Source organism: Microtus pennsylvanicus, chromosome 1, assembly GCF_037038515.1.
Source record: "Microtus pennsylvanicus isolate mMicPen1 chromosome 1, mMicPen1.hap1, whole genome shotgun sequence".
In the NCBI taxonomy this organism is placed as follows: Eukaryota; Metazoa; Chordata; class Mammalia; order Rodentia; family Cricetidae; genus Microtus; species Microtus pennsylvanicus.
The window spans coordinates 202,896,786-202,919,593 of record NC_134579.1 but is presented as its reverse complement, the minus strand read 5'-3'; the positions used below and the strand labels follow the sequence as shown (position 1 = coordinate 202,919,593).

General features: G+C 45.1%; 1 protein-coding gene across 6 annotated transcripts in view; it reads right to left on the bottom strand.

Moving 5' to 3' along the window:
- The window catches only part of Sash1 (SAM and SH3 domain containing 1), a 171,123-nt gene that overhangs the window by 36,989 nt on the left and 111,326 nt on the right, over nucleotides 1-22,808 (bottom strand). For 4 of the 6 annotated variants that reach the window (XM_075949185.1, XM_075949204.1, XM_075949195.1 and 1 more), the window contains one exon: nucleotides 18,480-18,581. In XM_075949185.1, coding sequence (XP_075805300.1) covers nucleotides 18,480-18,581 — 102 coding nt within the window. Of the gene's footprint in view, nucleotides 1-494; nucleotides 1,014-18,479; nucleotides 18,582-22,808 lie in introns of those variants that run through there. The other 2 variants (XM_075949222.1, XM_075949228.1) reach the window with 2 other exon arrangements.

Sequence of the window (22,808 nt, the reverse complement as noted above, 5' to 3'; positions counted from 1 at the left end):
AGAAGCAGTTCTGAGAAGCATTTTTCAACTGCGAATACATTTGCTTAAGGAAGTCACACAAGAGTTTTGTTTGCGCCCAGCCCATAAGAAGTCGTATACACTTCAACTTCCTAGAGGCAAGCTGTCACTGCAATAATTCTAAAAGGCATAAGAAGGAGGCCAATTAATCGTAGGCTTATTGAAAGCGATGCCGAACGCCGTTTGGATTTAAGCCCTTCACACAGAGTCAGCCCAACTGGCAAGAGTGGATCCAGCCCGGGCTTGCTCATTCTTTCATATTCTCAAAATAATATTTAGTATTCTCCAAGAGTTATGTACGGTAACTTGGTGATCCCGCTGGGTGGGAAGGCAGGGAAGCAGCTAGGGGAGATGGACAGATCTAGAGAAACTTAGGGAGCCAAGGAAGCTGCATCCTAGGCGGGAGCGGGCAGAAAGTCCTAACAGAAAAGTTTTCCTTTCACACACACACACACACAAAGCATTCGTCCACTTACCGGCTTCGGCATTTAGCAGGCGTAAGGGGCAGCTTTGCAAAGGTGCGGTAGGTACCCCTTCCCCCTCCCTACTCGGAGCAAATCTCACTCTTGATCCTTCGTCAGTCAGTCCTGCAATCTCCAAGTCGGACCAGGCACTCCTGCGAACATATTCTCTGCAGTTACATGATCGGGCAGGCTCTCCCAGTCACAGCCCAACATCCGAAGAAGAGCACCAGGACACTGACTGGATTCAATTAGCCTCTCTCTGCCTGCTGCCCGATTCCCCAGTTGCTTGCTAACTGGATAACTTGTAAGAAAGGCATAAGTCATCAGCTCTAAGCAAATCTCCTATTCACCACAAGGAAAAAAGGGAGTGTTGTGCACGGCCAACAATCCCTGTTTTCACTGAGGAAGGCTCCCTGACCTCCTGCTGGCCTCCAGTTCCTTAATTACTGTCTATGGAATTCCAGAGAAAGAAAGAAAGAACGCGAGAATCTGAGCGAATCCAGGACAGAGGACGAACCCTTCTGAGTGACTGAACTCTAAAACAGACTGCTTTTGCAGATGCGGCTCCAAACGTTCCCTGAAGGGAGTGGTCTCAATTCAAAGCAGTCACCTTTCCAGGGCTATTTTTGAAACTACTATTGTAAGGTTTATGATTGTGGTTTCTCTCTCTCTCTCTCTCTCTCTCTCTCTCTCTCTCTGTGTGTGTGTGTGTGTGTGTGTGTGTCTCTCTCTCTCCCTTCCCTCCTCCACTCCCCCACTCCCGTTTTAACCGCCAGAGTAAACGTAGGCTATTTCCCCTTCCCCAAAACTTCCAAAACCCTCTTTCCAAATTGTTCCAGCAGTCATTTCAGGGCAGCTGAGTTCCCGTGCATTCCAGCACAGGGAGCCCGAGGCCCATGACTCAAGATGATCACTTCATTCTCGTGGGGGTTCTCTGGGGAGCACCAGGCCCAGGCTGTTATTTAAACAGAACATCAGCTAAACAAGACAGAACTGAAAACTCATATAAAAAAGCCTCCATGACGTGCAGTGCAGTTCCCATCTGTCTTTCCACGGCTAACTTCCCTCAGTGAAGTCATTCATCCCCACTGTGCAGCTTGCACTGTTCATGCCTAGCTCTCTCTTCCACCGTGTGGCACCTTGTCCATCTCTTTACAGGGTCTTTACACACAACACCAGCAAAATACCTGGAAGCCTGGAGCTCCCCAATGAGTGCCAACTACTGCCTTTTTAAAACGGCAGAGAGTCTTTTTGGAGGAGGTTCGGGGCTTACTTAAGTGAAAAATAAAAGATACAAATAAACAGATTTGCAGCCCAAAGCTCACAAGAGATTTGCGGCCCAAAGCTCACAAGAGGAAGGCCGCGCTTTGCCCAGGGTCTCTTGTTAATGCATCGGAATATAGGCCAGCTTCCCACTTTGCTGAGTACCTCACCTGATTCTCTTTGCTGCTCCCCCAGAGACCTTTTTCTTTAGCCAGAAATGAATCAACCTCGTGCCCCTCCACCCCATCTTCAGCCCCAGAAGCCCTCTTCTACCTTTAAGAAACTTCCTCGTCTTCCTCACCATAGCGTCCTTGTATTGTCCAGCTCCCTATATCACAAACCAATCCCCACACACTCTGGGCTTCACCGCTCATCACTGGCATTTCAGGGCCACACACAACCCAAGCTGTGGCAGGTGCTTTTTGACTGAAGTACTATCGACTCTGGCATTTAGCAAATACCACTCCCTCATTCCATACAGTTCAGCCATGGCCCTTTTCTCAAGTAGAAAGGACTTTGCATGAAGTGGGACCCTTCATGTCCCTATGTGCTCTCTACTTGAGAAAGAGTTTTGCTTCTAGTATCAGAACAAGCTGATTTTCATTTCAAAGTGTGTGATCTTACACCCTATAATAGTCCTAGGATTCCTAAATGCAACTTAGGTTTGAAAACATTTATCTTAAAGCGCTTTCTTCTTCTTCTTCTTCTTCTTCTTCTTCTTCTTCTTCTTCTTCTTCTTCTTCTTCTTCTTCTTCTTCCTCTTCCTCTTCCTCTTCCTCTTCCTCTTCCTCTCCTCCTCCTCCCCCTCCTCCTCCTTCATTTGTTACCTCTTCATCTTTTATTTGTTACTGGCTGAAGCTCCATCAGAGTCCGTTTTATTCTGACAAATGGCTCTTTTAAGTGCTATGGGCACAGCAAGTCCAAGGAGTCCAAGGAAGAGCCACAAAGCTAGTGTGACACACAGCCATAAAGCACAGTGACAATGAGGCTTAGGTGGCACAGGATGCTAAGATGCCAGGAAAGTGGGGTGAGTTTAGGAGCAAGGACTCCGACACTCAGCAAGCATGGGTTCAGATCCCCTTCCATCGCTGGGAAGGGCGGGTCACCTTAGGCATGTGTACTAACTTCTTTCCCCCTTGCTACCTGGCAAAGCGGGAAGCCCAGGATGGATAGAACATTTTCTCAGCTTGCATTGATGAAGATACGGTGAAGAAAGCAGAGCGAAGACAGGTTTCTGACTCCCCTCCCAACACACACACACCAACCCACCCACGGCCTGCTTCCTCTGCTAAGAGGAAGAGCAAGAGAGCTGACTTTACACACTGCTTTCTGCACCTCTGCCCCACCTCTCAGAGGGCAAGCCTGGCATTTATAGAAATAATGTTGGGCTCCATGTTGGACTCAACCTGGACTTGCCTTTCAGAAGACAGGAAAGAAACTCTCTAGGGACATGGGCCTGGGCTAATCTCCTGACTTGAATGCACGGAGCCTCTTCACAGAAATGAATGACCAGAGTGTCTACCTATTGCAAGTCCTCCATAAATATTATGTACTCAACAAGGAGTGAAGCTGTTAGGCTCCTCAACCCCAGACCTCAGCTCTCAGCCTTCACCACACATCAGGTCAAACATCTGAAAAAGCAACCGGCTAGAGTGGCCAGAGGAAATGTTTGGTTCTGAAAAAAGAACGCAGACAGTCTCTTATTGCTGCCTGGGGGTCTCATTCTCTCAGCAGTAGACTTGAACCTACCTGAACACAGCAGGTGTGCAAACTGGCTCCAGTTCACATTCGGAACACCTGAATTCTAGGCTATTTGTTAGGTCTCGAGACAGGCTGCAAAGGCCTTGCCACGGATTTCGAGCTGTGTGGTCACAATTATAAATATACAATACCGGTGACCGTCACTTTACTCTGTCAGTGAGGAGGACCCCACCCCTTCCCTCTGTTGCCTCCTGTGGTTTTCTTTAGAGAAACCCTGGCCCTCCCCATGGATGCTGCTCAAACTGATTCAATACCCACTTCTCAGAAGAAGCATGCACAGAAAATTTTCCCATGTCAACAAACACTCTACCAAGAGAATACACAAAAATAGTGTGATTCAACGGCATTCCATCATAGAAGCACGTTGGTATTTACTTCAACAAAGTGCCTGTCATCAGACATTTGGATGTCTCCAACATACACCAACTCGGATGCATACTGTGGCAAATGTAGTAACATGTTTAACATGGTCTTTTTTATCTTTGACCTGATGATTAGATTTTAGGGTGGATAGGTTTTAAAAAATTGTGTACATCTGCAAGACTTTTGACACATACTACAGTTTGCTCTGAAGAAAGTGTTGTCTTAACTATATTCCTCACCATTTTGAGTCCCAAGCATTATATGTTTTCCACTTGGATAAATAAAAATCAAATCTGTCTTGATACTACTTAGGTATTTCTTCACTGGAATGAATTAATGAACGAATTAATTAATTAATTAATTAATTAACGAATGAACTGACTGAAGTCATTTGGAAGGGCAAGAAGTGCCAACATGACTAAGGAGCAGCCCCTGAACTTACAAACGTTACAAGAGAGGAAGCGCAAGGCAGAAAAGCACACAGGAAGTTCTGAATCATGATTGATACAGGCCAGGAGTGCCGGTGTCATCCCTGAGAGACAAAGGTGATCTGCACACGGTAAGATGCTCCCTCGGCTAGGAAAACTGAGATATGCTTTAGTGGGTGGTTAATACTTCTTCCGGGTTGAGGGGGAGGCACATCCGTGTTCCCACATGACCTAGAGGTTAGTGTTGAGACGGCACTTTCTTCTCTGACCTCGGATGTTCGCCTATCTAGCTGGACACAGAGTTGAGCTGATGTCACTTTATAACAGCATGTGACACCAATCAACCACAGCTTCCACCCTCCCTTTCTCCACGCTGGATTTCATCATCTCTCCACCATGACTGGTCTCCCTCCATGGTCCAAGAAGCCATGCACTCAGGATCCTTCCGTACCTTAGGGCAGCATCCTCCCTCTGCCTCTGCCTGGGTACACGCGAGATTTCCCCAACACTCGAGGACTGAGCCGTGTTCAGTAATGGCAGGGACCTTTGAGTCACTGTCATCAAGGTAATCTTTGTGATAAAAAAAAAATTAGTCTCCCTGAGTTTAGAGTAATCCTGTTCAATTTAAAGCACACAGCTACATAAACCATGTGCACATTGTGCCCCGCGCCCTGCTGTGTTACGAAGAAGTCAGGCAAGGAGACCCATCTGTTTAGTAAGAAATATTTTGCTTGTTAAAGGGTGACATCATTGCCCTCTGAAATTAGGAGGATTTTGTCAGCAGATGGGAAAAAACGATGAGATTCCATTCGCCTCCCAAAGGTGCCGTGCAACACTGAAATAATCGCTCTGGCAGCTTCAAAATTAACTAGTTGTCGCCAAACTTCAGGAAAGAGGAAAAAGAGGAGGAGGAGGAGGAGGAGGCAGAAGAAGAGAAGATAATTACAGGAGACTTTTATTTGGAAAAAGTGTGTGGGAACTGAGGTAATATTACCATCCCCTAGGGGTAAAGGACTGTCAGCACTCAATTCTTTTTAAAAAACCTTAAAAATTAATACAGGGCCCAAAGGAACATAAATGGATGTTACCTTCCACGGCATATTCTAGTCTGTTTCCTAAACTCAAGAACATGGAATTACTTTTAAGCACCCTCAGAACAATGTTGCTACCTTCTTTCTCCCAAAGGAGGAGGGAAAGCCAGAGCTCAAGAGTCACCAAGTCTAGGGAGACTATGGGTGCAAGAAGACCCCAAATCGACAATGTCCCTGGACGCCAAGAAGATGCTTCTCCCCCTCCCCTGTGGTTGGAAAGGAGGCATTAAGAGGACTGACTTCCTTTCCATACGTAAAGCCTTGGCTGACATTTCTGCATGATGTTATCCTGCCCACAGGTCAGGAGACCATTTATATAAACTAGCCTAAGGTCACAGTGGAGAAGAGGCAGGAAAGCCGGCAGCAGCAGTCCACTTCCCTTGTGAGAGGCTGGGGGTACACCCAATGCACATCTGTGATGTGAAGCACCCTAAAGATTCGAGCAAACCCCACTCTCCTCATTCCCAAGTGCCCCGGGCTCTCATACAGCTCTGTGCCATGGCTAAGGCTGACTCAGAGCCGCACTGCCAAGTAGGGCAATCACATATGCACTGGAAAGTCCACTGCTCATTCCCGAAGTGGTAAGTCTCCTCGGGGACTGGGTGTGTTGCAAAGTCACATTAACTTTGGCATCTCAGACTAGTGAGTCATGGTTCAGGCACAGTGACTTCTCCGGACAGCTGTCTAACAATTCCATCCAATGCACAATGATGCAGAAATACAGAAAACCCAAAGAATCTAGTAGCCACAGAAGGGCGGGTTTGGATACCCACCTATGTCCCCAGGCTAGCAGGTGAGCCCACGTCACTCCCGAAGTCTTTGTCCGTCCGTCCGTCTATCTATCTATCTATCTATCTATCTATCTATCTATCTATCTATCTATCTATCTATCTATCTATCTCCTTACCATAATTTGGGGTTTGTCTATAGAATTAATAAGAAGTAACTTTGACTCAAGTTACAAGCGAAAGGATCCAGGCTGAATGCCTATCTTTTTTAAAAAAGCAGAATCATTATCATTGATGATGCTGTTTGTAGTCACTGAATTAGCAAAGCCATCAGGACATAACTGATAAACACTGAACCAGTGGATGGCCTGCTCACAACAATAGACAGAACACTGGCCTCCTTTGCCAAAACTGTAACTAAAACCCAGCAAGATACTGCACTATCAACAGCCAAAGAAAGGAACACACATTACCACTTACACACTGCATGCTCAAGATAAGAAACAAACTGCCAAAAGTTCTTGCCCACTTTTTCAAAAACCAGACTAGCAAATGGCAGAAAATTCTGTCACAACCACAAATCTGGAAAGAAACAAAATTCACAACTCCTTTATATGTCCTGACTGAGGAACAGTGGAAACGGAACTGGGAATCCATGTGAGAAAGATGGAAAGTTGATAATGAAGCTGTGTGATCTATGTTAAACCTCTAGAACTGAAGATATGAATTGAAGGCAGGGTGGCTCTGCTGCCATGAACCAACCTGCATGAACTGTGACAAGCCACATTTGATGTAGTCTCCGGAGAGAGAAAGCACGGCACAGGGACTTCAATGGAGACCACATTCTATCACTTCTCTGACCTGTCCATCACTGTTATAGCAACAATAAACACAATGGACCACAGAATAAAGACCTCAGCTGGGGGTATGGTAGGGGAACATCGACTGTTACACAGCAGGACACACAGTCAAATAGTGATATTCCTCACATCAGCACAAGTAGGAAATGTGACTAGAGCCACCGCAGCATGACTGACAGTCACTCAACCAAAACCCAAGATATGACACGTAGGAAAAAGGAAATGGGTAGGGAGAGGGAGCTCAAGGGCTTTGAAAAAAAATCAATGCAATTTTTTGATCTTTTATCTTTACCAGGAGACAAAAAAAAAAGTCCAGCTGTTTCACCATGTAACATAATTTAAGGGGCTGCAGTGACAGCTGGGCAGTTAAGGGCACTTCCTCCTACCGCAGAGAACCCAGGTTCAGTTCTCAGCATCTGTGTGGCAGCTATCAACTGTCTATAATTCCATTTTCAAGGGATCCGATGCCCTCTTCTGGCCTCCTTGGGCACCAGGCACAAACACGGCACAGACGTATATGTAGATAAACTTTCAAACATATACATTACAATCATTTTAAGTAATTTAATAAGGCCATGAATTTTAAGGCCTGTCAAAGAGGACATGCACAGATGATACAAAAAAAAAGTAGCAGACATAAGGAAACAAAAGACCAAAACCTGTTACAGAATGCATTTGTTAATAGGAAGGGACTGAAGACAGAATGTACGCCCTGGTAGTCAAAATGCAAACAGAGAGAAAAAGCTTCGTAGCACATACGTTCATTTTCTCCTATTACCACACCTGAATACCTACCCAGCTCTTCACCTTGAACCCCATGGCTCCCTTCACCTGACACCCACTTTTCTTTATTACGTGGCGATCTGCTCAGTATCAGTCACCTTCGCTGATGAGGCTTCTAAGGGTGCGATGGACTTCCTGCATGCGCCTGCCATCTATAGGCGTGTTCCCCATGCCCGCAAGCATGCTATCCATCTGCCTGCCTCCTTTTCCCAACCACAAGGTCACTGTGTATAAAGACTGCTGCATGGTAGAGGCTCAATAAATGTTTGCCCCATGGGCTGTTAGAGGAAGACTCGAGATGGCGTTCTTTCATCTACACACTGGGTCAAATGGGCAACTGGGCAAGAGATAAATCACATAGTTTTAGGAATCAGTTATGCTGTGCTCTTAGCTTTATACAACTAACATCGGCACATCAGAGGGCGTGGTGCGGCATTAAGAGGAGAAAGTGGGCACAGAAGAGAACAGAGGGATACTTTCAATGGCTACTATTCTGTGGAACTAGAATTTGGGTGTGTTAAATATTGCTTCCCTATTCAAAGCCCTGGGTTCAATCCCCGGCACCCACACAATTTTATTTAGTTAGTTTTCCTTTCCCAAATGAGTGTCATTGTCTGCAGCTGACTGTAGTTCTGAGAGTTTGGGTATAATGGGAAACTGTGATGACAGAGTTCAAACACACCATAAACAAGGCGATGGGCGGCCTATGACTTCAGTGAGCTGGCTCCGGATCCAGCTCATTGGATCCTGTTCAGGAACCACAAGAAGGCCTTGTGGCCCAATAAATAAGGCTTGGCACTGGTGCAAGTGGCTTTAATGAAGGACAGAGATGTGACGAATCTATAACACTAGACAATGACCGACATCCTCTTTATCTTCAGACTCCCTGGAGTTGCTCCCTCCAGCAAAGTAAAGAAGTGCAAATCAAAGAGCCTAACCCTGACCCAAATCAGATGATATCTGCATTCAGATATAATCAGCCAGTGGAATAAATGTGATATATCTCATCTGGTAGTCACGTATTAGGCCAGACAAAAGATTCTACATTTTATAGGTCAAAAGATATCTGCATCTCTAATTTTATAGGCTTTAACCAGATAAGAGAAGCAACAGACCAAATTGTATTAAAAGACTATCAAGCTAAAATCTCTTTTAAAATAGATACCCTTAGATTACATCACACTAATCAACTTTGTGTTTTATTTCTATTCACGTAGCTCTTGATACACTGAGGAGGGTCTACAGGCCCTACTGCCAACTTCCTGTAACCGCACATATGAAAACCAAGATGTCCCTGGTTGGTTTGCAGAGAGCCCAACTTCACTGATGGGCCTCACTGTGATGAGGATGCCCTCCAGATGTGAGATAGTCGTACCATACGCTTGATCCAACCACCTGCACGATCATTTCCACAGATCATTCCCTCTTCGCTAGTGGCACCGAAGCCACGCCAGCGCTTCTCCTAAATCCACTGACAGAGCAAAACGTGCCGTGGCCGAAAACCAGTCGCGCACGCGCATCCCGTGAGAGCCGCATCCGGTGAGAGCCGCATCCGGTGAGAGCGGCGCAGAATCAGCAGGCACTCGCATGGGAAGTTTTTTCCAGCTATGCTACTGACATGTGGTGGCATGTACAAAAATGGCATTGGGGGGAGGGGGGGAACTCGGACATTTCAAGAATGACAGCCAATGCAAATAACAGATGATCTAACCATGGAGTAGCAAAAGATGACATCCACTGGGAAATTATCGCTCTGTGCCATGAGCCCTCACAAGGGTAGAGAGGACCGGCTGATCTGCCACAGGGGCGGAGCTGGCAGGGAGTAGGATGGGGACCTAGGTCTGAGGAACGTCTGAGCTAACCCAGCACTGCTCCCACGCTGGGTGAACGCAGGCTGCCAGAGGCGGCCGAGGCAAGCACCTCCTTCTTGACTAACTTTATTTCTCCATGGCGATCTTAAGGGATTCATCAAACACATGCCTCAGCCTTTGGCCCTGGTCCCAGGGAGAAGACTGGGAATGGGAGGGGACATGGTTGAGTAAACAACAGGAAGTAGGGAATGAACAACAGGAAGTCACCCCAGCTACCACTCTCAGCTTACAGCCACTTGAATTTGGAGCAAATTCTTAATTTCCCAAAACCCTCTCACTACAGCGGTAGGGAGGTAGCTCAGCCAGTTAAAGTTCTGACCACACAAGTCAGAAGATGTGAGTTCAATGCCCACAACCCACATAAAAAGCAAGAGGTGTGGACTTGTAACTGTAATCCACTTTTACAGCAGGATGGGAGGGCAGAGACTGGAGGATCACCAGGAAGCTCTGGGCTGGTGGGTCTGGGGTACCACTCGGTGCGGTGCAGGAGCACAAAGAGAGACTCTGCTTACAAGGGGGAAGGCAAGAACCAACTTTCTGAAAGTCATTCTCTGACGTGCACACATCCACCATGGTGCTGTGCACATTTGTTCTCTCTCTCTCTCTCTCTCTCTCTCTCTCTCTCTCTCTCTCTCTCTCTCTCATTTCTCTCTCTCCTTCCCTCCTCCCCGCTTCATCGGTAAATAAATACACTTCATACGTGTGTTTTCCCACTGGGTTGCTCTTATCTGCTATTTCCACTCTAAACTGGAAACCGAGGGAGCTATTTCTTCTACAGTAGGAATTTGAAAGGTCCTGTTTGGCTATCACTTCGGTTCCAAAGCCACTGATAAAACGCAGGGTGCTAGTTCTTCCTATATTGCCTCACTCAGTTAAACAAAATGAAATTTTACTGAAATTATTCGTAAAAGGCAGCATAATCTTTTAAAAGCTTTGAGGATGTATTAAAAGACTAGAACCAGTAACGATTCTTCTTCTTGTTGTTGTTCTTTTTTGTTTGTTTGCTTTGGTTTTTTTTGTTTTGTTTTGTTTTGTTTTGTTTCCCAAGACAGGGTTTCTCTGGGTAGCTCCAGTGCCTGTCCTGGAACTCGCTCTTGTAGACCAGGCTGGCCTCGAACTCACAAAGATCCGTCTGCCTCTGCCTCCCCAGTGTTGGGATTAAAGGCGTGGGCTACCATTGACTGGTGTTTTTGTCTTTTTAAAACATAGTTACATTTACAAAGATTCCAAGGAGGGCTAATTACGTGGGTACAATAGAACTCAGCAAGGTACAAAGACCTGCTGAGCTGGAAATAGGGTCAATAGTAGTATCCTTGCCCAGCACATGCAAGGTCCAGGGTTCAATCCCCGCACTTCACAGAATGGGGGATGCCTGCACCAGTTGGACTCAAATGGCCTCTGGGAATTATTGTCGGGCCTTGCTTCTCTTTCTTCCTGTTCACACTGCAAGTGAAATGGGTACATTCATCTTTTGTAACATGTGTAACGTAAGTGACATTAAGAACTGATGCACAGGCCCGATCACCCCATGTTCAAGTCCAGCTAATTGAACACTAAAACTTCAATATTAGAGCCATTTCCTAAGCCATAAGGTACAAAGCACTGTGCTAATTTGAGCCTTTTGGGGCTAAAGCAAGAGTTAGGCAGAAGTTCCCAGAGCAAAGAAATACAAAGGCAAAGTAGAGACACTTGGATACCCAAGTGATTTTTACACCTGGGATCTAGCCTCTCTTTAATGTCCTCTTCATAAAGTAAAACAATATATGGGAAGACCATGGAAACGGAGGCAGCCATTTTCTTGGAGGAAATGGGTCCTGGGTTGCCAGCTCTGATGCTGTGATATGTGTGGATTTTTATGCATCATTTATGAGTCCAATAAATATTCATTAACTATCCACATTGGGGAAAATATAAAAATTATATAGTTTTCAACTGAGGATTACTTATAGGAGGGAGATTGGGTAAATTTAAATGCTGTCACACAAAGTCCCCTTTTGAGTCTTATTTCCCAAAATGATGAAGCCCATGACATTGGTTCATGATTTTCTTTGAATACTTTTGAATATAAAAATCACATTTCTGACAAACGTTAACTTACAAACATTAGTTCTTGCTGATAAAAAAATAAAAACCAACATAATAAAAAACAAACACATTAAAAAAAAATAGCCCAGTTAAAAGTTAGGCAAGAGGGCACACACCTGTTGCAAAGACACTTAGGAGGTGAGGCGGGAGGGTTGCTTGATCTCAGGAGTTGAGGACTCAGTTGAGGACATGCCTAAGTAACATAAACCCCCTTCCATCTCAAAAAAGACAAACTAAGCCCATGAGAAGGAGAGGAAGAGGAGAAGAGATTCAGTCTAGAATTCGATGCAAGGGCAGACTGTAGACTATAAGAAGGGCACTGTGTACACATATAAAATGTTATCACCCTGTTCCCCCATAGTCTTAAAAACACAGCCTACTCGATGCAGCCGGTGGTATAGTGTGGCTACCTTGTTAGCCATCCCTTTTTCCATAGTCGAATCAGGCCCTTTGCTACCAACCTAATATGCTACACCTAGCTTTCCTTCAGCACACACCAAAATGGCTAATGTTGTTCCAGAAAGTTGTAGCACAGACTTCCCCTTCTTACAACATCAAGCCTGACTCTTCCATCTTACCAACAATGCCTGTTAACGGGGCCCATGAAATGACCTTGAAAAGTCTGCCTCGTGGGCTGCCAGTATTGACACACGGGCAGAGTGTTTGCTAAGCATCAGAAGGTCTGGGTTTCTATCCTTGGTGCTATATACAAAAAAAGCAACGAAACCACCTGAGTTAAACCCAGCCACTGAACTTCTGTGGCTTATAATTTTAGAACGTTTCCAAAACCTTCACAGGTCCCACCCCAAACATAATACACCAAGGGCATATTTTAGTGTGGACCTTCCTTGAGAGTCTTCCGTCAACACTTAAAATAGGGTCATCAGAAGAGGCCGCACGGCACTTTGTCTCCTTGTTACTCAAATTTCGGGAACAGTCCACCCACATGGCTCTCCTGAACCTCAACCCAGGTTAGCAGTCACATTTATAGCTGGAATGAAAGGCTAGGGAGAGACGAATTCCCGGATGTGAGGAATCACAACGCCCGCGCCCCAACACCGCAACGTTCCTGTATGTAGATATCTCCCGACTCAGACCCTAAATCTCCTCACATGTGGGAGTGTTACCTCTGACAGGATGACCCGCTTCCCAAGACAATAGACTTCACAACAGATTCTTCACCCTACAACCCTGGCCTCAGAAACACAATTCCATTTTTTTTCTAGAACATTTTACACAATGTGAAGGCCACCAAAGCACTTAGATAATACAGGTTTGCAACACTCCACAAGCCCTTCTACTTCATCACCGCCATGCCTTTAACTTGGTTTGTACATTCTAATCTACTTGAAATAACTTAAGTAACACATTCAGATACATAGCTTGACATTTTTAGGAAGAGTATTTCAGCACAAGCATCTTTCCTTGGTGTGCGAACACCAAACCCAATTCATCAACTCGTATCCGTCAGCTTTGGTGTTATAAAGTCAATTATTTACTAAGACTGTTGATCATAATAACGACATCATTGAGAACGTAATTTATTAAATAAACATTAACTTGACTAATTAAATGTGTTTCCTACACTCATTTTTATTGATGTGAAAGAGTGAGTCTGTGCATGCGCATGTGCACCACCTATGCACATACCTACAGAGTCCAGAAGAGGGCAGCAGATCCCCTGGAGCTGACGTTACAGGCAGTAACCACTAGCTGGATTTAGGTGCTGGGAACTGAACTTGGGATCTCTGGAGTAGCACAGGCTCTTAACTGCCAAGCCATTCTCTTAAATGTGTTCCTAACAAGAAGGTAAGCTGACCTTGGAGACACAAAAGCGACAGCCCCAAATGGCAATTCCTATAACCTTCTACCCGGCAGGAGGCAAACGGGGGGAAAAATGCTAAAATAAATTAAAAGAAAAATATTTAAGTAAACACCCAGCTGTTTAAGAAGGAATAAAATTAAATTCTTCGCCAGAGCCCCTTTTAAATACTCCAACATGGACAACAGAAGTTCATTATTAACGAACTCCAGCACAGAACAGATGCTCCGCTGGCAAGGAGAAAGCTGTTTCTCACTTCCCCTGGTAACTATCTTTAGTACTTCACACTCTTAGAAACGAGGAATGCGCATACAGATGTATTATGAGGCAACAGGCAATTATCTAATGTCAGCTATGGGGGCAGGGGGGGGGCCTATGAAATCAGTGCAAACGACATCCTAAGGCATGCCAGGCTTCAATATAGGCATTGAGGTCTGGTGACAAAGGCCTTATGATCCCCTGGGACTTTCAAGGTCTGGGCATTCCCGACTACGACCAGGGAGCTATTTCCATCTTCGTATAGAAAGGAATCAATAGAAAATTGAAAATTGCCTAATTTGGGATGGCAGCCAGGAGGAGGGGTGGTTACCACAATGGAAATTATCTGACATTAGCAACCCTGCCATGGAGGCAATTTTAGAATAATGATGGAATATTGGGGGAGGAAGGGGGTGATCTCAGTCTCCTTCAAAACACAGGGAAGGATTAAGTGGGGATAAGAATCACACAAGTCAGGATTGCAACTGAGTTCAAGCGAACTTGAGGGACAACACTTGCTGGTCACAGTTCTGCACACGGGGCTTGACTAAGAGCGTGTGGGAGTCTGCAGAAAGTCAACCGGCAAAGCGCACAGTAAATAACGTGCCTTAGTGAACCCATGTTCCTAATACAAGTCCCAGCATCATTATCTATACTCTGACCCACAGAAAGAAGTCATTTTTTTCCAGCTTCTAGAAGACTGTGCTCTATGTGGAGGAATGTATGGGATTCTTGGCCCTTTGTGGGATGGTGACAGAGTGTGTTTATTTTGAGCCATGTAGAAAGAAACAGATCATTGAGATGTTACTAACAAAATTGTGAATCTGGCACTCTGGATTTGTGTGTGCAAATACAAGCATGATTTTAACATCTGCACTAAAGTGAAAGCTCTGTCTCTCGGTCACCTTTGCAGCCTGAAGAGCTAGCACTACGCCTGCTTCAAAGCAAGTGTCTATACATAGCTCCCAGATGAACCGTCCAAGAGGATAAAATGCCCAGTCCGTACACATCCACTTCAGTCTGACAGTTGGCAGGTCGGGGATGGCTCTGATGGGCCCTCTTAAAGTAGCCCAACATGCCAATATCAATGAAATAATGCTTTCTTGGCAGGTTGTACAAAATGTCCGTAGAACTTAGTGTACATGAACCTCCTAGATGACACAGGATTCATTGGTTGCAGTCTACGTTTGTGAAGTTTGACAACAACCCTGTTTCTCTGAATGGACAAAGTCAACCTTGCCCTTGATTTAGATGATATTGGTCAGGCCAGTACACGGTGGACTTGATACACTATGGACAACTGAGTCTGTCTTCTCTCTCAGTTTGAGTTTGAATCGCATCAATCTTGAGTTACTGTATCTATTCTTCATGATTCCCATTCAGTTCATGATTTACACTTTAGTCTTTCAGAATTGGAATGCAAGACCTAGAGTCATACTCAAAACCATGGACTTGGCTGTTTGATGACCTCATAGTCTCAGGACCCAAGGCTGGCTAGCCTGAGACACATTTATTATTATAAATGGCACCATTTTGATCTATCAACAAACCGGGTGTGGCATTCAGACTCACAATCCTTCAGCTGCAATGGAACTCTAGTGTTTGTTTTGGAACTTGGGAAGGTAGTGAAAGGGATTAGTTATTTCTGATAAGCTGCCATTTGTTGCTTAGACACAAAGTTAAAACTGAATCTGTAGCAAGACCCCAAAGCATTGCCCTCAGAGGAGCAAGGAAAATGAGCACTAGGTAAAGCTTTGCTTAGGTGAGCTGGACGCTGGGCTAGGTACTCCCTGCAGAGGCAAAGAACACAGCATGCTCGCCTTGCTCTAGGAGCCTGCTGTTTTGGGGAGGCCGAGAGAGGTCCAACTATTTCTCATGCTCTGGGATAACTGCTTAGGGCTGATGTAGTAAATCTGCCTCAACAAAAGCATGAAATAGGAAGCAATAAATGTGCCGTGGGAGGGCAGGGCAAGTTTATAGAGGAAGCTAAGAACTGGGCTGCACCGTGAAGAATGCAAACATTTTCACCAGCAGGAAAAATGGGAGACATGTTTTAGGTAGATAAAAAAATGTATGGGTTACACTCAGAAATATGAAAAGCTCAAGGTTTGTTCAGTAGTGAATATGGGGGCCCGTGTGGCCGAAATGAAGGGTATATAGGGTGTGGGAGAAAACGATGAGGTCAGAGAAAATGATCAGGGCCAGATTACGCAAGGCCTTGGGTGTGCCAAAAGTGATGGAATGTATCTTATACAAAAATAAGGAAGCATCAGGATTTTTATAAAACATATAATTTTAAAATATCTTAAAGAAGAAGAAGTTCATTTCAGAAAGACGGGCTGCATAGGGCACGGGTGGGAGTCTAGGGTCGTGGGTGGAGAGGGGCTTCCTGATGCGAGGAGGACACAACCTAGCAAACCAAACAACTCTGTAGGCTCTGATGCAGGGGAGCCCACCCTCCACTCTGGTTCCATCCTGTCGGAAGATGGCACTGGGCAGGACAATTCTAGACTACCATTCCTAGAACCGTCGTGAAACCCCCAGTTTAAAACGTACCGTTTTGGTCCTATCAGAACAGTCTCGATAATAAAGGGCTTTTTGAGGGGAAAGGAAGAAGTCAAGTTGCCTTTTTGCAGGTGACGCAATCTTACGAAGAGAAAACCCTCAGATCAGAGACTAGCATTAACACGTACACACCATCAGAGAAAACAAACAAACAAACAAAAGGAGACAAGGCCAGCGCAATGACATTAAGTCGTGTTTGTGCACAAAATACTGAACAGTTGGCCGAGGGAATTAGGAAAATTATCCCATTCAAAAATGCAAAGCTTGCACATAGAAAACTGAAAAAAATATTCCCGAAAGAAACTAAATGAAAAGGACGATGTTCCACATTCATGGACTGGAAAACAGTGTCCTTCAGATAACAGTACTACAGGAGAGAACCCACAGATTTGGTGGCGTTTCCAAGAGAAACTCAAGGGCAACTTTTGTAGAAATAGTAAAAAAACATTCTTAAATTCATATGGAATCTCAAGGGATCGCCAATCACTCGAGGCTTTAGAGTGCTTCCGGCTCTAGCAGACAACTAAAATTCCCTTCCCAGCACCACATCAGGTGGCTCACAACTGTCTGGACCTCCAGTTTGGAGAGCCAGCACCCTCATCTGGCCTCCGAGGGCACTACACATGGACATGTGCATATGCTCACACACAATTAAAAAGTAAATGGGGTTGGGGATCTTGGTCAGTGGTGGAGCGCTCACCTAGCAAGCGCAAGGCCCTGGATTCGGTCCTCGACTTAGAGAAAAAATAGTTTCAAAGTGGTAAGTAAAATTGGAAGAATCCCATTTTACAATTTTAGAATTTCCTTCAAAGCTACAGTAATAAGTAAGATCATAGTAAAAGAGTAGATCCTACACGAGACAGCCCACACAAAGGTGTCACGTCATTAGAGTAGATCATACACGAGACAGCCCACACAAAGATGTCACGTCATTAGAGTAGATCATACACGAGACAGCCCACACAAAGATGTCACTTCATTAGAGTAGATCATACACGAGACAGCCCACACAAAGGTGTCACGTCATTGGAGTAGATCATACACGAGACAGCCCACACAAAGATGTCACTTCATTAGAGTAGAACACCAGTATCAAAAATATCATCGACGTAATGAAAAGCAACCCATGGATGGGAGAAAAAGACATAAAAACCATGTATCTGGTACAGTATTAATACTTAAAATATATATTTTTTAAATGCTGAGACTCAATAACAACAACAACAGCAGCAACAAATAAAGGTCATGGGTGCAAAGGCCTTGAATAAACATTTCCCCCAAAGACACACAAATGGCCTACGAGCACAGGAAAAGATGCTCCACATTGGTAATTATTGGGAAAATGCAAATCAGAAACACAAACGAATCATGTTTCATGGCCATCATCAAGAAATTAGAAAAGAGTATTGGTGAGAAGGAAAACGTGGAACCCCTGTACACTGCTGGCAGGAGGGTGGCATGGGTCCGTGCTGTGGAAAACAGACTGAAGTTGTCAGAAAGCTAAACACAGAACGGTTAGCTATTCAGAATTTTAACCAAGTATTTAACTCCATAGACCTGAAAAGCAGATGGGGTAGACTAACGGTCTGTATCAACATTGTTCACAATAGCTAAAGGGTGGAGACAACCCAGCTGTCTCCCAACAGATGAACAGGTGAATTAAATACTGCAGTAGAATAGCATGTATCTGTGCTGCTGAGATCAAACAGACACAGGATGGACAAACAAACGTGGAACAATTCCACTTGTAAGAGACGAAAAGTACAGTAGTGGTTGCCAGGGCCCGTGAGTGGAAGCAACAATTGCTTACTGGGTGAAATTTCTGTGTGAAAAGACATGAAACCTCTAGAAGGGCACAGTGTGAACAGACTTACTGAAGCTGAATTGAAGCCTAAAAGATGGTTCATGACCTAGCATGGTTTGTTATGCATATTAAATCATGACTTAAAAACAAAATCCAAGAAAGCCAACCTAAAAGGGGATATTCTGATTTAGCTGAGGCACCACCAGGTAAAGAAGTCTATGGAAAGAGACCTCAGAAAGAAACACAAAAGTTGAACCAGCTCGGCCTGAGCCTGACCAGCACAGGCGGTCAAGAGGCTCAGGAACAAGGACTCACGTTGCAGGTGGACGAGCCGTCCAGTGTCGGGTAGGAGCCATCGGGCCAGTCTGCGGGGTCCAAGGCAGCTGACTGCCGGTGCTGGGCCTCGTACTCCTTCAGCTGCAGGGAGAGGAAATGGAAGACTGAAGTAGAAATAATCGCCATGTACTGCCTCCTACCCAGCAGAAGTCACTTAGAGCATCATGTTGATGGTAATGAAGTGACTAGGTGACCCGGGCCCAGCCAAAGCTAAGCCTTCTGGAACCACAAGAAGCAGGTTTTCAATCAGACCAAAAGACTCAGCAGGTTCTGTATGCTGTTCCCAAAGGAACCCTTATTTCTTCACACACATCCCCCGCAACATGAAAACCAGGAACTTTCTACAGTGTAGTCCTATATGCGTAAATCCAAAAGCATGTTCCTCCTCTCAGAAAACAGTGGAGGAGGCCAGAGACAGTGGAATAATGGAGAGGGAATGGCTGAAACCAACTTTTAGAAATGCCAGGGCAGGGCCGAGAGTGTAGCTCAAATAGTAGAGCATTTGCCTAACAGGCACAAGTCCTGGGGGTCAGTCCCCAGCCTCGCACAAGCTGGAGGTGTGTGCCTGTCATCCAGCAGGGCGAGGAAGAGGCACTCAGAGGCCTGGGCTTTCTCATTCAAGGCTGGGACAGTCTATCTGTCAATATTAACACCTAGCAAATAGGAATTGGCTTAGTAAGGAACCCGAACAAGGGGAAGGAATAACTAAGACAATAAAACCTTCAGCGCTGCTGGAAGCGTAGGCCTAGATACTCGGTGTTTCGGTTTTAAGGAAAAACAAAACAAACACAGAAAGGAAAGGAAATATTTTAGAAAAGGGAGTAAATACAGCACAACCAAACCAAGGCTCTTTCAGAACGCCATATGTGAGGTGATCAAGGGAGGTTTGCACACAAGCACAAAGAGCCGCAATCAGCTACTTCAGACACCTCCGCTGCCACTGCAGTGAAACCTCACTGTAATCTAGGCTTCAGATGCAATGCAAGAGTTGATCAAACTATGTTCCATGCAGCAAGCAAGTCAAATATAGAAAGAACCTGGCATCAGGCATTGACAATGGTCCTCGACCACCAGCGCTGTGAGAGATGGCAAAGCCATCGCCCAAAACATGACTTTCCTGGTGTTGACTGCAAACTGGAAATGTGACTTTTACTTAGGCATGTAGGCGGAGGTAGGCAGCACTGATTAGGAAGTAAAGGACTGGATATAATCACCAGATACTATTGATTGCCTAGGGTGGGATATGAACCCTTCTGTACAGTAGAACAACCCTCCCTTTGGACAACCGGGAAGACACTGGACTCATCTAGAGGCTCGGTGTAAAATCAAACGGATGCAGCGAAGCCCTCAGCGCAGGCCTATGTGACAGTTACACATACAGCACTGTGGCTTCCACCCTTGGGGCTCCAGGTAAACACACACTTCACAGTAAGATTCTGCAGTCAGTGGCACTAATCATCTTAATCTTTGACACATGATTGGGAACACACACACTGTGCTCATATTTATAGTATACTAATATCCGGGGCTGATGCTTCCATATGGATGCACGGTTTCTGAAACGCTCCAGTCTCCTTACATGCTGGGAAGAAATGTCAGGTGGAAAGGGATATATTACGAGGCTGTCAGTTTTGTCTGGGTCTCTACTGCCTTCTTATACTCAATCTTAGCCCTGACTCCCAGGAGTCACTAAATAAGCTTCGGCTTTAAACGGAAACACAAAGCAAGTCCCTAGCCGGACAGCTCTAAGCTGACAAGCCTTCTGATCGCCTGAGGACTTTATTTGTGACGCACAGATGTAGCTCGGATGTTGTCAGATGTGCAACTTGGTAATTAACCTCTGAATCTGCTTCAGATTTAAATTCTTAAGAAAATAAGGCTCCAACGTCAGGTTATGGGCTCTCGCATTCAGTATCGAGAAAGTTACAGTTTCTGAACACTGAGAGCAGCTCCCCTGTGCTTTATGTGAACCCCCTTGGGCCACCTCACACAGGGCGTCCTGAGGGACCTTCTATGTAGCTTTGCTAAGTGAAATTTGCTGACTTTTCAACAGCATTTCCTTTCACTGTCTTTTTTTTCCTTAAAATTAAGAATGCCTGTTTTCTGTGACACAGGCGCATCAATCATATCCTCATGCTAAAACAACTAGGGCTAGTCTCTAGCCAAGGCTTCACATGTGAGTCTATCCGGTCCCTGTTTTATCCTTAACAATCCACTCACACAGGCACAAATCACCCAGCTAAATGAAAGCTCCATAGAATCCAGGTATGTCACGGGGCTTTCTAGACCGTGAGGAACTAGGGCAAGATTTACATATCCAGAACTTAATTGCCAGCAATTAAAGTTAGTATTTGTCAACTGTGTTGTTCAGAAACTGCCAATTACCTAGATTCTCATAAAGCTTAATTATTTTTAACTAATAAGATTGCCTTCCTTAACACCGAAAGCATCTATCTACCACAAAAACAGAATTCCTAGAAAATGTCTGGCATGCCATTTTCTTGGACACAGTCATTAAGCTAATACAGAAATCATCCACTGAGCTATCTGTACGCCCCACATTCAAAAGGACAGTACCCTGAACTGAGAGGGGGTTTGCAAACGTCCCTGCCTTCAAGTGCTTTTGTTGCTCACGAGTCTTCACATATTAGTTCCCTGTGGAGTGTTCATGCTTGTCTTCATTCGCATCAGATAAATGGGTTCTTAGCAGGGCAGGAAGATGGCTCAGCGCTAAGGGCGCTTACCTCAAGCCTGAGCTTGTTAAATCCACGCACATGCTCACACAGAAACAAATACATACCCCTCCCCTTAAAGGGGTTCTCAGGGATAAAGATCGCTATTGGATAATTTATAGCGATGATACACATGACAGGGTTAAATCCATATGATGGAATTGGAGTGGATCAAAACATCCCAATGTGAACACAGACAAAACTTTCCCAAAAGGCATGTTGGCAATCTCCTCTCTCCAGAGCTGTCCTTCGAATTGTTGCTTAGAATTCAAAGCCCCTATGAGTCTTTGATTGACAGAGGAAGGCACATCCACCTAGGTTAAACTCTGATGATATGAGGCGCGGTCTCTATAGCAGGTCTGCATTTGCCCTTCTTGTATACACTGATCCCAAGTAAATTTAGGTCCTTTCTCTGGTCCCAGGTTAAAGGAAGCAAATTCCCTCTGCAGAGTTTTTTTATATTGTCTAATTTTCTTGTTTTGTCTCTGGATTTAAAAAAAAAATCTCACTTAGGTTTTAATACTGAAGGATAATGATGCAAGAAGAGCAACTGAGCATCCATCTCTGCTCTTTCACCATCTGTAGATGGTACCCAGTCTTGCATACACATAGCACAGTGCGTAGATAATGCTGCTATCATTTTCCTCCTGTTCATCTGCCTTTCTGGACTGCTTAATGGACAGTATTCTTGACGTCTCAGTGATCTCTACAGCTGCACCTGAGACCGGGCAAAAGCCACCAAACCAGCAGTCGCCAGGGTGCAGGCAGCTCTGAGATGTCACACGTTCTTGCATGTGGCTAGGCCCCCATCTCCTCAGGCTGTCCTCTAACTTCAGCTAGCGGCTGAATTAGGAGCTCATTTTTCCCCCTTCACTTCTCCAAGTTCAAGAGTATTCCTTTCATTTTTGTCTATATTAGACTATACTGGGGCACTTTTAAATGTTTTCCCTTCCTCCAAGAAAACGAGTAAACCGCATCTCATGCCAAAGACGGGTGCTGTAAGGTGGCCTCAGACGCCTGCATTCAGACGGTGAGATCTGCTATTGGAACACAGTGCAGCCCCACCACTCACCAGGAGGCAAGGAAGCCTCCTACTCACTACAAGAAAACTCCATATACGTGGATTCTTCTTACATGCATTGTCTAGTGATTCGGCTGGATGTTTCCCCAATGCTGGGACATACACAAGGGATGGAACCAGAGAGAAAATGTTTGGAAGAGTTTGACACTCGAGGTCCTAAGCTAAGAAAGAGGGTGCAGGTTATCTGAGTGAGGCATGGACAAGGTTGTCGTCCATCACTTGCTACATCACCTAGCCCAGCACAAGCATGCTTTTCTGCAGTAAGCCAAGGCACTCTGTCCACTGCACTATCACAAACTTCAGTGTGCTGGAGACAAGGTTACTATGGCAATTCTCCAAGTCCACAGATGAAGAAAAGTCAGCAGATGTTGCAAAATTGCCAGCCGCCCCCCGCTCCAGAGTTTCCTTCCAAAGTCAGTCTTACTTCTTTTCCTGTGTGGCATGCTCACTCTCCCCTCCCCTCCCTTCCTTAATAGTCAGGGCTGTCAATTTACA